We start from the raw sequence: 15,145 nt of genomic DNA, 5'->3' as shown, positions 1-15,145 counted from the left end.
GAGTGAGGGGGTGGAGTATGGGGGTGTGTGAATATAGGCATGCATTATAAGGACAATTTTAAAGTGCTTGTGCTTAGTTTAGAACAAGAACAGATCCTCTTGGCTGCAGGAAGAAAAATCTGCCACCTCCTCACCGGCAGCAAACCTTAGCTCAAACCTCAAAACTGCCCCCGCAGCCTTCCAGCCACGTGACCCCACCCCCCTTCCACACAAATGTGAAAAAAAAGAAGAAAAGAAAATCTTCCCCCACATATGAGACTAAGATACAGCAATCTAGGGCACTCTCAGCAGCAATGCAGATATACATGGTAACCGGGGGAGTCCAGTGATGTCTGCGTTGGGATTTATATGATGGAGCGACCGTGAATCGCTTTGGAGACGATCTCTGTATATTCTGACAAATCAACTCCTGTCAATTTTGACATTTGTGGAGACCCCATACACAAATCAAACACCAGAAATATAGGTCACCATATGTCGCTATGACTTTCAACTAAGAAGTAAACTTAAAAACACTACAACAGACAGGCGTACACCCCTGGAATGTAAGTGGCCACCCCAAGTTCATTTTGAGCATTTGCTTTTTGAGATCAGGCTTTATTTAAATGTGCCACCTTTTCCTAAGTGTGTGCCACCTGATCTGATATCACAATAGTGGAGTATTCTGTATTCCTGACAGCAGGGAGAATGTTTTATTTATATATTTTTTAAGATATAAATGCTTGAAAAACTTTTATGGACCTGAGAACAAAAAGAGTAATTTTATTCATGAGGAAAAAGAAATTGTGAGAAGTAAAAAGAAATAAATCCAACTGCACATTGGTTTTTGTGACTCACAACACTGCTGTGTGATTGTTATTGTTACACGTGTACATGTATTCATTCAACCGTGCAGGTAGTTTCCCTCTCAACTCAGGTGATAAACAGGTCTGCAGTGATTAACACACACTGACATGTGAATGGAAAAAGACGTATTAGGCTGCAGCGTGTGTGTGTGTGTGCGTGTGTGTGCAGAACAAGTGGACAACTGTCCAGATCGTGCATTATGATAATTGGCAGGCTCTTTATTCAGAATAGGACAGCTGGTGTGTGTGTGAGTGTGTGTACACCAGGTAAACGTCACAGCCTGTAAAGAGAGAGAGAGAGAGAGCGAGAGAGCCTCAATGTGTGTGTGTATGTGAGCGTGCGTGTGTGTGTGTAAGAGAGAGAGAGAGCCTCAGCAAGAGAGAGAAATAGAGAGAGAGAGAGCGAGGCTCAGTGTGTGTGTTTGTATGTGTGTGAGAGAGAGAGAGAGAGAGAGAGAGAGCGAGAGAGCGGCACCTCACTTCCTCAATCGTCGGAATAACTGAGCGAAGAAAAGGAGAGGAAGCTAAAGAGCAACTTTTCCTTCGAGCTGCGGTGATCAAACACCTCGCACCGCAGCTGCTGGACGAGGTGAGGCTGCCATTACTGTTTCTATCTTTGTCTGAATGCGAATCTTCTTACGTTGGAGTTTGCAAAAAGTTGCTAAAAGGGTTGTAAAGGTTTCCGTCAAACCATCTTCGTCTTCTTCTTCTTTGATGGACAAACTGTAACTTGCGTGTTGTTTTACGTCACCAGCGGCGCTAACGTTAGCCAAATATTACTCAAACATGTACGTTGACTCACATTAGCAACTTTAACGTGTTAATTAAAAGCACATTCGTCGCTACTCATCTGTTCTGACTTTACATAAACAACAATAGCAACTTTTTAAAAAAAAATGAAAATGGTGCGGCGGAATCTGTGACCTGTCACTACAGCGGGAAGAACAAGAGATTTATAATGGCCACCCGCTTTATGCAACGACAGCCACCACGGATCCCCTTTGAACACTGTGGGTGTTTGACAGCAGTTGTGGGGCTGTGGTCGCGCTGTGGAATTCCAGCTCAGGTCACGGAATCTCCCGGGTCACGGAGTACGTTGTTACACCGAGAGTAAAGCGGCAGCAGCAGGAATGTGGGCAGGTCCGGGCAGCTAGCAGAGGGGAGTCGAGTTTTGGGATATTAATGGTAAATAGTTAGACATATTTGTGTGTGTGTGTGTGTGTGAGAGTGAGAGAGAGAGAGAGAGAGCGAGTGTGGTTGCTCACTGTGGTCTGAGTCTGCGACATCTGCTCTTCTGCCAACTGACATGTCGACCACATCCTTCAGAGAGAGAAAGAGAAATCAAATGCACTGAGTGATCCAAACCTAGTTAGAGTGTTAATAGCTGTGACCGTGTGTGTGTGTGTGTGTGTAACTCCGACAGCTTCATGTGAGGACTTGTTGTGTCAATCACCTGCCTTAAAAGTGTAGTTAAATGCAAACCGGCTGCTTCAAATCAGTCTGAAGTGGTTTTACATACATTTAATTTATTAAATAGTTTGACAATCACATTGGGAAAAATAACACAAATATATAAATCAAAATATACAGAACAATTACTGCCTTTATATAGCTTGACTTGGAAGTCGGCAATCAAGCAATTCTGATTGCTGACTTCCAATCAGGGAAGTTGGCTAGCTCTGGCTAATGCTACACAACCGGAAGTATCTTATTATAAAAAAAATACTTGCCAAAGAAGAAGTGATTTCTTAAAAAGGAAATTGCACTTTTATCCGGGTGAAACTAAGACGTAGTGTCAGATGGGTACATAGATTTGCCTACTTGTCGGCAGTCAACCCTGCATTTTCAGCAGTATCGGAAGAAATTACGATCTTATCGGAACATTTCCACTCTTTTTATTCCTGTCCTGGTGTGAGGTCTCACTCTCCTCATTGGTAATGATTTTAAATTGCACTCAAGCTACTAATGCCACTACTGCCACTGTATTATAGTTATTCATGCAATACAGTGGCTTATGTTAGATTTTGAAAAACGGTATTCAAACACAACCTAAACATGCAAATACAGAGCTTTTTTTTGCCATTGCACCTTGTCTCTGCCCAGATTGCAGGTGTAATAGTATAGTATATTAAATTAGCCTTAGTAAAGGTACTTGCTACTACAGCTAACAAACACGCAATGTGTTGCTCATTAATGCAGTAAGGTATAAAAATGTAGGGTATAAGTAGTAGGGTATAAGTAGTAGGGTATAAGTAGTAGCGTATAAAAATGAGTCCTGCGAAGTCTGTTAGTACTGGTGCAAGAGACATTTCCACTGAATTTACAGTTGGGACTAATCGAAACTGCACATGAACAGTTTGCTAGGAAATCAATCACCACCGCCCTCTATCACACAGTGTGCTTGCTATTGACTAACTCCTAAAACCCTGGACCACAGCTCCCAGAAGCATCAAGTGTGGGAACATTATTATTCATCTTTTTTTCCCTCCCTGTTTGTTCTCTCTGTGTTTTACTCTTATGGCCTCAGTGTGGATAGTATTGGGTTAAGGATTGTAAAAAGCAGCCGGGCCTACTGCAGAGCGCTACATGCTTGTGTCTGGATTAGAGACATGTCAAGACTCGCTCTGCTCTCGGTGGTACAGGCAAACACCTCTGCTGTTGCAGCTGCAACCTCACAGAATCTACACCGTGAAAAAATAAATACACAGTGACAGGGAACCAAGCAAGTTGGCGAGCCACAAGTATGATGTTGGCACATTTGTGTTTGTATTTTATACATAGAGATGAGGAACTCGTAGAGCAGCATGGGTGCGACTGAAGCTCCTGCCAACTCATGGAATTGATGGGCGTCACCTCTTGCATTGCATACAATATAGAAACTGGTGTTAAGATTGTGGCTCTGCCTGTACATAAGCTTGCAGGCACTAACTCACAGAAACTAGTGCGCAGCATGAACACTGACATTGATCTCTTACCAATATGTCACTGTCAGCATGTATTTCACCTCTAATACACAAGGGATGGAACTAGTTTTCATGATCTTTTAACATATTAATTCTTTCTGTTCGGAAAACTCAGTTATGTAATTTGTCATACAGCAAAAACATGAAATACAAAATAAATATGGAAAATTTAAAAGACACTAACTTTTACTTCCAACAACCAGCTTTGGAATCAGATACCAGAAACCTGCACTCCCCACAAAAACAGGTGTTGTCCGAGGTGTAAAAATGTTCCATGTGGGTGTGAACCAATTTAAATGTCCTTTTCATTTCCTGATATTAAAGTCTGTCACGGGTGACCTGATCACAAGTGGACAGCTTTGAGCACATGTGTGAATGCACCAAGGACACATTTCAGATCCGACACATTTGGAGGTGGTCTTGGACGAATGCGGCTTCATTCTTTTAGCTGTTTGAACACTCGTGTGTCCTGGATCACATAATCAGCTGACGTCCTCAGGCCTGGTCAAGTTTCATGATGGACCAAAAATATTTTTAAACATCTCTATGTTTCCGATGTATTGATTTTTTATTAGCAGTCCGCCACAATATTAACACTGAGTGCCTCCCAGGCTATTGATTTACTTTATTGTTTTTTTTTGTTCTCTCTCTCTCTCTCTCTCTCTCTCTCTCTCTCTCTCTCTCTCTCTCTCTCTCTCTCTCTCTCTCTCTCTCTCTCTCTCTCTCTCTCTCTCTCTCTCTCTCTCTCTCTCTCTCTCTCTCTCTCTCTCTCTCTCTCTCTCTCTCTCTCTCTCTCAGCGAAGTGAGATCATAAGTGGCCACTTGAGATTCTATCTAATGCCAGGTGTATACTGACTGATCTTGTGATCAGATCACGCATGTTCATGTCAGTTATGAACATGCAAAGTATGGAAGTAAATACAGTGTCGTGGTGGAGCCGGAGTCAAATTTCTTTCCACTTAAATATGAGCCAGCTGCGTGAGAATATACAACTGTGTGTATGTATTTAATATAACAATGGATATACTGATATCTATGTGTGCAAATGACATATCATAATAGATAAATGTCACCATGGTAACACTGGGTTTGTCCGTCTCTGAGAGCAGGTGATCCTAGGACCTGTCACCATGGCTCCTTTCTTGAGGGTCACCTTTAACTCGTACGATTTGGGCGTCCTGCCCCCTCTGGCTGACCCTCCGTTCTGTGCAATCAAGATGAAGGAGGCCGTAACAACTGGTGAGAAACTCCTTCACAGGCTACACTGCTCTGTGTTTCACAGAAGTTGTCATTCCTATACTGTACCTCCTCCTATATTTCCTGCACTGTATGAATTCTAATATTAATAATAATCCACTGGACTAAACATTTTTCTTTTTGTCTCTCTTTCTCTCTCTTTTCCTAGAGCGGGGTAAGACCCTGGTTCAGCGGAAACCCACAATGTACCCGGCTTGGAAGGCCAGTTTTGATGCGCACATCTACGAGGGTCGTGTGCTCGAGATACTGCTGATGAAGACAGCAGAGGAGCCACTGGCTGAGGTCTCCGTCGGTGTGTCCGTCCTCGCGGAGCGCTGCAAGAAAGCCAACGGCCGTGCTGAATTCTGGGTATGACATTACAGATTATTCTCTGTTTTTACAGATCAATATCTCAGACTGTCTGTTTGTAACTGTCTGTGTGTTTAACTCAGGTGGACCTCCATCCTTCTGGGAAAGTGATGATGGCAGTGCAGTATTTTCTGGAGGGAATGGAATCAGGTGAAATTACATAAAATGAAAAAAAAATCCTCTTTCTTCTATTCTTTGCTCTTTCTTTCTTGGACTTCTTTCTTTAATCTATATCTATATGATTTTTCATAGCTACTACCATCATGTACTAACTACATACTGTTAAAAAGACTGTGGTTTCAAGTCACTAACTTTTGATATTCATGACAAAAAGGTAAGAAGAAGTTATAGTTTGAAAAAAAAGAAGTCTCTTAAAGAGTTTAATATAAACTCGGGCTGGTCTACTTCATCAGCTCTGTGTGGGTGTCAGTCAAATGGCCAGTTCCATGGAAACACAGTCAAACCACCACACCGCACACCAGGGTTTTCTCTGAATTCTGATCGTTACACAGGGACATGTGTCATCTTTTGATTCACTACTGAAACTCCACTTGAGTAATGAAAACTTCATGTGAAATAACTCAAATGGAAAACTTTGAGTTGATGTAATTCCCCACCACCACCACCACCACCACCAGTGATTGTTAAAATAGTAGAAGTGTAAGTGCATATGGGGAAGTATATGTTCTTGTTCTGTAACTTAACTTTATAATTGATAAAACATTATCAGCAGGTCCACAACTAGTCTGATTTATAGTCTGTAGTTTTCCTTCCTTTCATTTTAACCCCACCCCATATATTCACAGGCTGTCCAACCAGTGTTTTTCCTTCCCATCACCGCAGCCATTCACATCAGCAATTGTGTGTCCCCATAGATTGACATTAAGACTATTCATTTATAAATTTTTACAGAAACAAATCAGCGCTTTTTTTCCTTTGCAGTGTTGTGGGATTAATGATCTGTGTTTCTCTGTGTATCTTGAAGAGGGTAAACAGGCTGGGAAGGAGGAAGACGCTCCTACTCTGAACCGCAGACGTGGGGCCATCAAGCAGGCCAAGATCCACTTCATCAAGAACCACGAGTTCATCGCCACATTCTTCAGACAGCCCACTTTCTGCTCCGTGTGCAGAGAGTTTGTCTGGTTAGTGAGTCCCACCTTTCAGCCCCATAAACAAATGTTCAGGGCAGCTAAAGGAGAAATCACAAACCACTGATCAGATAAGCTAAAACATTAGATGAGAGATTAGAAAGTGTTTCAGAATTGCCTGAACATTTTTCCAGCAGTTTCACACTCTGAAAAGGCAGATATTTGTCAAAGTGAGTTAGATGACCTATTTGACCAGTGCAATGTTTGTCTATGCCAATGATATAGTTAGTTCTCCCTGGAGGGCTGCATATCTCCACTAATGTGCTTTGAAGAACTCACAGGAAAGGAAACTTATACACAAATCTGCATGGTTGTCCTCCAGCTGTTCATTATCACAAGGATTAATCAGAAAACCATTTACAAGATCAAAGAATGAGTTGTGTCTCTCTGTCTCCCACAGGGGACTCAACAAACAAGGCTACAAATGCAGACGTAAGTGTGCAATGATTTATAAACTCTGGTGCATCGTGCTGTGATTGAAGTGTAATATAACTAATATTTGCTTCAAAAATACCTTTTGGTTATTTTTATTATCATTGCCAGTGTACAAGATAGGCTCAGATACAGAATCTAACTATACAAATCTTTTCTTTATCTTTTTTGTTTTTTATCAGAATGCAATGCAGCCATCCACAAGAAATGCATAGATAAAATTATCGGCAGATGTACCGGCACTGCTGCCAACAGTCGGGATACTGTGGTACGTAACACACATTTCTGCAGCACACCATGTTCTGTGAGCGTTGTCCATATGTCACTTTAGTGTGTGGGCTTTTCTCACTCCAGTCTGTGATGTTGTAAAGAATCTTTCCTCAACAACATATACAATGGTTATTTAAATGAAATGGCATGTGCTGCTCGGTCAGAGTCTGATGGGGAGATAACAGTTAGGGTCCACTCTATTTTCAATGATCAACAATGTTGGAGGATAAAAGCAATCAAAGACCAACTGAATGATTGAGTACACACACCCACACAGTGGGAGAGGCAGTTTAAATCAGAGTGGGGTCGAACCTGTGAGAAAAAAAACACCAAGTAACATTCAGCAGTGTGACAGTGTAAACTCTGAGAGGGAAGAAGAAGACAAAAAGGAAAAAAGATGAGAAGAACTGAGAAGTTTTCACAGTGATGAGGATTATTTTGCCGGTCATTCACCGAGAGGATGACTTCTGTTTTTTCACGCAGTTCCAGAAGGAGCGTTTCAAAATTGACATGCCCCACCGTTTCAAGAACAACAACTACATGAGTCCCACATTCTGCGACCACTGTGGAAGTCTGCTGTGGGGTATTGTCAAACAAGGCCTGAAGTGTGAAGGTACATTGCAGATGTGATTGTGTAATCATCGGGGTGTTAGCTGTTTAGTTTGGTCTTTAACTGACTTTTTTTTTTAATTGTTTTTGCAGATTGTGGCATGAATGTTCATCACAAGTGTCAGGATAAAGTTGCCAACCTTTGTGGTATCAACCAGAAACTACTAGCTGAAGCTCTAACACAAGTCAGCCAGGTGAGTTCCTGGAGACGAACACACGTTGTAATCATCAAACTGAGTATCACCTGAAAACACCCACTCACGAATTGTTCGGTGTGACACCTGACCACGACGGGAACCTGAGCCTCCTGTCCTGGTGTGTTTAAGGAACAGCTCTTTGTGCAACTCCCAGCTCCCCTCTCTGTTTACAGGGCCCTGGTTTCAAAACCAAATGGCTGTAGTTTGTGGGACAGTCACATAATTAATGTTCAGAAGAAGAATCTGACAGAATGTGCTCTCATTGTATCAACACACACAGCTAGATGGGTAATGATGGTTGGAAAATTTCTGTCTGTTTCATGCCTATTTTTTGTCTTTGTTCCAACAGAAATCGTCCACACGTCGTTCGGATCCAAACCTGCCTAATCTGCCAGATATTGGAATCTATGATGAAGTTAACAAACTTGCTGGGCTGGATATCAATGGTAAGTGAGTGTAGGTGCATGTAAGCAGTATAAGCTTGGTCCGGATTATAACACTCACAGAATAATATGTGAAAAAGTTAAATTTTTAGGATGATTATGTGAATGAGTAATTTCAATGTTTGGTAATTTGTTTGTCCATTAGACCCATCTCCCTATGGCAGACTGTGGGAGGGGTCTAGTCCTCATTCTCAGTCTCGTATCACCCACCTGACACACATCAACGTGGACAACTTCATCTTCCACAAGGTTTTGGGAAAAGGCAGCTTTGGCAAGGTACCGGAAATAGAAATACACATATGAAGCCTTTATTGTTATGGTTGTACCATGGCAGTGTGAATGTAATTGTGAGATCAGGTAGACAAATGGTGAGTCAGGGCGAGTAAGTGAGTCACACAGAAGTGAGTCCTGTCAGCCAGAACACTGGCTGCATGTCATGGCTGCATTTAACATATTGAATTTGATTTGATTGTTTGTTGCTGTATGTTTTGTATTGTATTGTACTCTTGTTTTGCTAAGTAGATGAAATGGAAGAAACTTTTGTTTTGTGGTATATAAAAAATAGAAACAAAAACAACAACTACATAGATTGCATGTAGGTGTTTGATCAAACTGTGAGCTGCAGCCACCTGAAACAGACCTATGGAAATCTAAAGTTCAATAATTTATTCTTCATTTAAGAGAATCCCAGGAGAACCTGAGGACAGCAGCTACCCAGTAATTACACCCAATCCAAATTGCTGTTCACCTGAACAGACCTTAACACAGTGAAAAGATAAACCCTGTTAGCAGCAGTTACGAACTATCAATTAACCTTATCAATTAACAAGCAGTTGTACTGGAAAGAGCAGCAACATCATACTAATGTACTAAAATTCAATATAAATTCATATAAAATACAATCATTTGTTTCTGTGCTTTAAAGATGAATTTATATTTCTGCAGAAAACAGTAAAACATTCTAAAGACCTCAAGTATGATTTCATCATTTAATATCTACCCTACTCTACTCTCAGGTTCTCCTAGCAGAGCTGAAGGGTCGTGGAGAGTACTTTGCTGTGAAGGCCCTGAAGAAAGACGTGGTGCTGATGGATGATGATGTGGAGTGCACTATGGTGGAGAAGAGAGTCTTGGCTTTAGCCTGGGAAAACCCCTTCCTCACACACCTCTACTCCACTTTCCAGACAAAGGTAGTCTTAACTCCTTAGGTCAAATTTCTCTCAACATAATTAGTTGTGATCATGTAATCAATACTGAAGTGAAACTTGTCCACAGGAGCATCTGTTCTTTGTGATGGAGTACCTGAACGGAGGAGACTTGATGTTTCATATTCAGGAGAAAGGGCGCTTTGAGCTCTACAGAGCCTCGTGAGTCACACCTGTCCCACAGATTTGACGATACACAATCTCTGAGGAAAACACACACAACCTGCCATCGTTATTCAACACTTACATGTCCATGTTGCTGTGCAGAGACTCACATACAGAATCAATGAGCTGATGGAAAGCAGATACTCGTAAAGAGGAGCCTATGTTTACTCTCTCCCTTTGTCACTCTCTTTGTCTCTCTCCCATTAGTTTTTTTTTTTCCTTTTACATTATATACTGAGCCCTGATGGCTTCGAGCTGGGATGTCGTCCATTAGCTGCTGCTCACTAGCCAACTGGCCTTGTAAGGAGTGAGCAGCTCTTAGTGTATTCGTTGTGCGCAGCTGTATCAGTTATCGCCACCCACCATTCCCCTCATCACTCTGTGGGAAAACCTCCAGGAAAAAGACAATACCACACTAGTGTAATTATGTAGAAATCTCGGTGGCGCCTGTGTTACCGCCAACTGAAATTTAAAAAAGCCCCTCGTTTACAAACACATAGGTTAATGCTAAGGAACACTTCTTAGCAGGTGCTCTTAGATACACAAATCATGCTTGAGTGCAATAAACAAAAATCTAAATGGTTTTGTTTGGAAATGAGACAATTTAGAAAGCAAATTTACAAAAGCTGATTAGCCCTATTTTATTAAATATCTTCGTCACATTGTATTAGTCAGAGACTGTATACAGACTGATACATGCGCTCGACCAATCACCAGCCACTCTCAGCTGTCAATCAGGTCCTTTTTACTCTGTTTTCATAGCATCAAATAACTAATTAAAACCAAATGTACCTAGAAAATTTGCACAGTGTGATAAAACCACCCTAAAATTACAGAAACCATGTTTGAGCAAAATGTATTTGACATGCACTTTTTTTGGTCCATGTTCCACCCACTTGGATGGAGGAGGCAGGGTTTACGATATATACTGCAGCCAGCCACCAGGGGAGTGAACAAGATGACTTTGCTTCACTATATGGAGCCATCATGTCATCCATCTTTATGAACAGTCTACTTAATTAGTCTTTTATTGTGTTATGTGCAGATACCTCCCTCACTCAGAGCAGAAATTTACTTTGAAAGGGAAGCAAGATTTCTTTTTGAGTCACTGAAGTGAAAAATTATTTTATATTATGGAGACTGCATGGAGAATGCATTGCTCTATTCACTGCTTAGTGTATGTAATGGCCAGGCACTGATCTTGTTGTGCAGTGTGCAGTTACATCTCCTGTAGTTAAACTGGTGTCCGCCTCCTGAATCCATGAGGTGACAGGAGTAATTCTCTACCTGGCAAACACTGACTGACACCTGATCTGGTGTTGGCATCCCCAGTCACCTGGTGACTTGTATTCAGCCTGGATGGATAATTTACCCTCTGCGAGCGTGGGCTGTTTTACCATCTCAGATGTTTGTTTGTCTACATGTTTGAATCTAATGAATACATTTGTGTTTTGCTGCACGAGCTGCAGCAGAGGAATGGAAACACTGCTGAATTCAGTTTTTCTTGGGCGAGTGGCCTCTGTGCTCTTTGTTAGCACAGAGGCCTTGTTCGCCCAGTAGCTGCTGCTAACCTGTTGACCCTGTAACATAGAGTCTACTTCCTCACAAACTGCATGCAGATACATGCATCAGGACCAAATGTCTTATTCTTCCCTGACACAATTAATATTTAGACTTCATTTTACATTGTTGAAGTGTTTGTAGGGTTGTTTGTAGAGCACGTGCAGACATGTATATGTGTGAGAGATAATGAGTAGATAAAACCTGACCTATATGGTCCTTGCCGGTTGGTCATTTACAGAGAATAACCAGTGAGTGGGTTAGAGCGGAGGTTTCTCTTATCTACCCTTTGGACTCTGTTGTTTCACCTGAGACAGATGACCAGAGGAGCCGGGCAGTGATAGGCTAATCCTTCAGCCCTGAGCAGCTCTCGGGTTTCACATTATGAAAGTGTTATTCATCTGTCTCCTACTCCATACAAATGTCCTCCTCAATAATTCAGCTCTACATTGAAATTAGTCTGCAGTGACACCACTGTTTAGCGGCCAACTCTGTTGTGAGATAGCTGCAGAGCAGGACCTGTGTCTTTCCACCAGAGATGATGAGAAGTTAATATCAATGCTGTCTCCTCCATCTTTGTTTTCCCAGGTTCTACTCGGCTGAGATCATTTGTGGTCTCCAGTTCTTACACTCCAAAGGGATCATCTACAGGTCAGAGCAAAATACTAACTACATCAGGATGGGCTGTACATACAGTACACTTAAATGACAGTACTACTCATTCTTCATGTTTAACACACAAACTAGAAATACTATTTCCTATTCACACCACAGCTGACTATTTAGAATTATTTTCCTATCTTCAACAAGACCTGTGATTTCAGTTTATTTGCAAGCACGATGTGAAAACAAACCTACAGAGCTTCTAAACTTGCTAGGTTAGATAATCCCACACATTTTAACACTTTTCTTCTGAAAGTTTCATTATGATTGTGTCATAATGCAGTTGACTGTTAGAAAACTCTGTGGATGTAGTCCAACAATCAATGAAACACGGATTCTGTAAAGAAAAATGGCAAATTGTTAATTTCTTGCATTAAAAATATCTGTCTCTGAAAACTCAGGAACAGTGTTTGTAGTTGCATAACCAACTGTAAAATACGTATATATAATCTTTTTAACATTTTGGGAAAATCAACCTAGGGGAATAAATATTCACTTTGATGATTATGATTTATTTTAGGCAAGTCTCACATTCCTATAGAGAAATAAACTGTGACCAGAGGTATAAAAATAAACTTAATTAAATTAGGTTGAAGACATTTAAAATGACTGATATGGTCCTGAAAAACATTTGTCATGACTTTTGAGTTTGTTTCTTTTTAGGTTTCAACACACATTTAATTCTCTAGAAACGCATTTTTGCTTTTGAATTATTGTGATAAACACAAAATAGTCCGATCAGACACAAATTATTATTGTGTTCAAAGTCATGCGTGTTTCTTTTCTAGTTAATCACAGTAGATTGTTTTGTTTCCAGAGATCTAAAGTTAGACAATGTGATGCTGGACTATGAGGGACACATTAAGATCGCTGACTTCGGGATGTGCAAGGAGAATGTGTTCGGAGAGAATCGCGCCACAACCTTCTGTGGCACTCCTGACTACATCGCTCCAGAGGTAGTTTTTTTTTTTATTTAGAGATGCTCTTCTGAAATAAAACAATTCCAAAAAAACAAGTATCATGATTCTTATTTATAATATTGTGTTTCAACAGATCCTGTTGGGACAGAAATATTCATTCTCTGTTGACTGGTGGTCATTCGGGGTGTTGCTGTATGAGATGCTGATCGGCCAGTCGCCTTTCCACGGAGACGATGAGGATGAGTTGTTTGAGTCCATCCGCATGGATACTCCCCACTATCCCCGCTGGATAGACAAGGAGGCCAAGGACCTGATGGAGCAGGTCTGTACCATCTCTCCCATCTGTCTTATGACACTCATTCTTTCATATTTCCATGTTTGATCATTTTATGGTTAAAACTTTAAGGTTTAACTTTTTTCTTTTGGACAGGGTCAATTCTGTCCCGTTTTTATGTTGTAATCGTGCCCACGCCTTACTTACTGTTACTGTTTCCTTGCAGTTGTTCGAGAGAGACCCCACCCGCAGACTCGGAATTGTGGGTAATATTCGTTTACACCCCTTCTTCAAGGCCTTTACCTGGCAGGCGTTGGAGAGTAGGGAGATTGAACCCCCCTTCAAACCCAAAATAGTACGTCTCTCACACACAAATCACTTCATGAACATTTTTGGTTTTGTTTGCATACGTCTACAATCCCGTGAGGACCTGTCTCACCTTTTAACTGACACTTGTACGTGGTTGATTACAGAAAGCACCGAATGACTGCAGCAACTTTGACCGGGAGTTCCTCAGTGAGAAGCCTCGTCTCTCTCACAGCGATAAGAACTTCATCGACTCCATGGACCAGTCGGCGTTCGCTGGGTTTTCATTCATCAACCCCAAGATGGAGCACCTTTTAGAAAAGTGACCCTTTTAACGACAAAGTCAGACTCAGGTCACATCTCTACTGGTTTCTGGGACAGTTCACTTGTTCTGTCACAGATTAATCAGATGTTCCACAGTCAGTGTGCGTGTGACCTTATTTTAAGCACAAACTATTCTCCTTAGGTACATTTAGAAATAACAAGAATAGAAATTGGCCCTCGTACTGTATATGTTGATGTCAATGTATTTGTGTGCATGCTTATTATTTGTCTAGGTTGTGAAGGCCTCTGCTAATAATAATGATAATGATAATAATAATAATAATATTAGGGCGGGAGGCTGGAAATCCTTACATTCCACTTGACATCACTGCTACCATCTGCAGCCATTCTGTTTCCCTTCTGGTACTGCTCAGTTCAACTCGACTGGGATTGAAAAATAATGGCGAGGGAAAGAAACGCATAAGAATAAATTGTACTGTATACTTCAAATGTAGAACGTGTGAATGAGGCGACTGCATGTAAAGAAATCTCAGACCAACAAAAACCATGTCCATGTTTGTTTTAGCTGAATAATGAATGTTACCTGTCTTCGAAACAACTTCTTGCTGGAGGAATCGTGTCTTGATAAAGAGCTTGTGGTTGTCTGGTTGACAGTGCCATGTAAAGATCAAATGTAAACAGAGCCTCATCTGCTCTGTGTTGTTTGGAAATGTCTCATCTGTGGATGGAGACTGAGTGGGTGCAGAACATTTTGTAATGGTACATGACTGTAAACAATGAGCAGGAAGTCACGAAAAAGGATGTGTATATAAAGAAAATGTATATGTACAGTATGTTGTAACATGTATATTGGTTCACTGAGGATGTACTTTTTTTACTGTCTCCATCTTTTACATCTGATTAAAAAAAAATCATCAACTGCCAACTCTGATGTATTTCTTATAAAACTCCTGCACTTGTCTCTACTTCTTCCTGAGTCCATGAAAGAACTGTACATTTCAAGGTCAGACCAGGATTTATTGTGGTGGAAGTTCTCACATTATCAATGAAAGGTTCCTTGAGTTAGATGTTTACTTATTACTCCTGTATCAATGTTTTAGTATCAATATTTGGTTAGTGCTGAAGTAACATACATTTAAATATATATGCTGTTATATTTATTGTAGTTTTATGGTAATTCTTTCATTCTGACTTGATTTTAATGTCCGGGGAACATGTCGGACACGTTGAACATGTTCTCACTTTATCATGTTTT

General features: G+C 40.9%; 1 protein-coding gene across 1 annotated transcript; it reads left to right on the top strand.

Annotated features, from left to right (window-relative positions):
• The first annotated feature begins 1,229 nt into the window (after positions 1 to 1,229).
• prkcda (protein kinase C, delta a) lies at positions 1,230 to 14,815 on the top strand. Its single transcript, XM_035152641.2, has 18 exons — positions 1,230 to 1,434; positions 4,918 to 5,047; positions 5,214 to 5,413; positions 5,497 to 5,563; positions 6,399 to 6,555; positions 6,962 to 6,993; positions 7,176 to 7,261; positions 7,747 to 7,876; positions 7,966 to 8,066; positions 8,419 to 8,515; positions 8,658 to 8,788; positions 9,529 to 9,702; positions 9,788 to 9,879; positions 12,031 to 12,093; positions 12,923 to 13,061; positions 13,159 to 13,347; positions 13,526 to 13,654; positions 13,773 to 14,815. Exons 2-18 carry the CDS (start codon positions 4,939 to 4,941, stop codon positions 13,929 to 13,931), a joined length of 2,055 nt encoding a protein of 684 aa, XP_035008532.2. The 5' UTR covers positions 1,230 to 1,434; positions 4,918 to 4,938; the 3' UTR covers positions 13,932 to 14,815.
• Positions 14,816 to 15,145: the final 330 nt, after the last annotated feature.

This window comes from Hippoglossus stenolepis, chromosome 3 (assembly GCF_022539355.2).
Source record: "Hippoglossus stenolepis isolate QCI-W04-F060 chromosome 3, HSTE1.2, whole genome shotgun sequence".
Taxonomy (NCBI): domain Eukaryota; kingdom Metazoa; phylum Chordata; class Actinopteri; order Pleuronectiformes; family Pleuronectidae; genus Hippoglossus; species Hippoglossus stenolepis.
This window is presented reverse-complemented; position numbering and strand designations above follow the sequence as displayed.

Excerpts from the sequence above, each read along its gene's own strand:
- prkcda (XM_035152641.2), top strand. The coding sequence starts at position 4,939 with ATGGCTCCTTTCTTGAGGGTCACCTTTAACTCGTACGATTTGGGCGTC. Across the intron at positions 8,516-8,657 it reads TGCTGGGCTGGATATCAATG|ACCCATCTCCCTATGGCAGA; the intron begins GTAAGTGAGTGT and ends TTTGTCCATTAG. Across the intron at positions 13,062-13,158 it reads CTGACTACATCGCTCCAGAG|ATCCTGTTGGGACAGAAATA; the intron begins GTAGTTTTTTTT and ends GTGTTTCAACAG.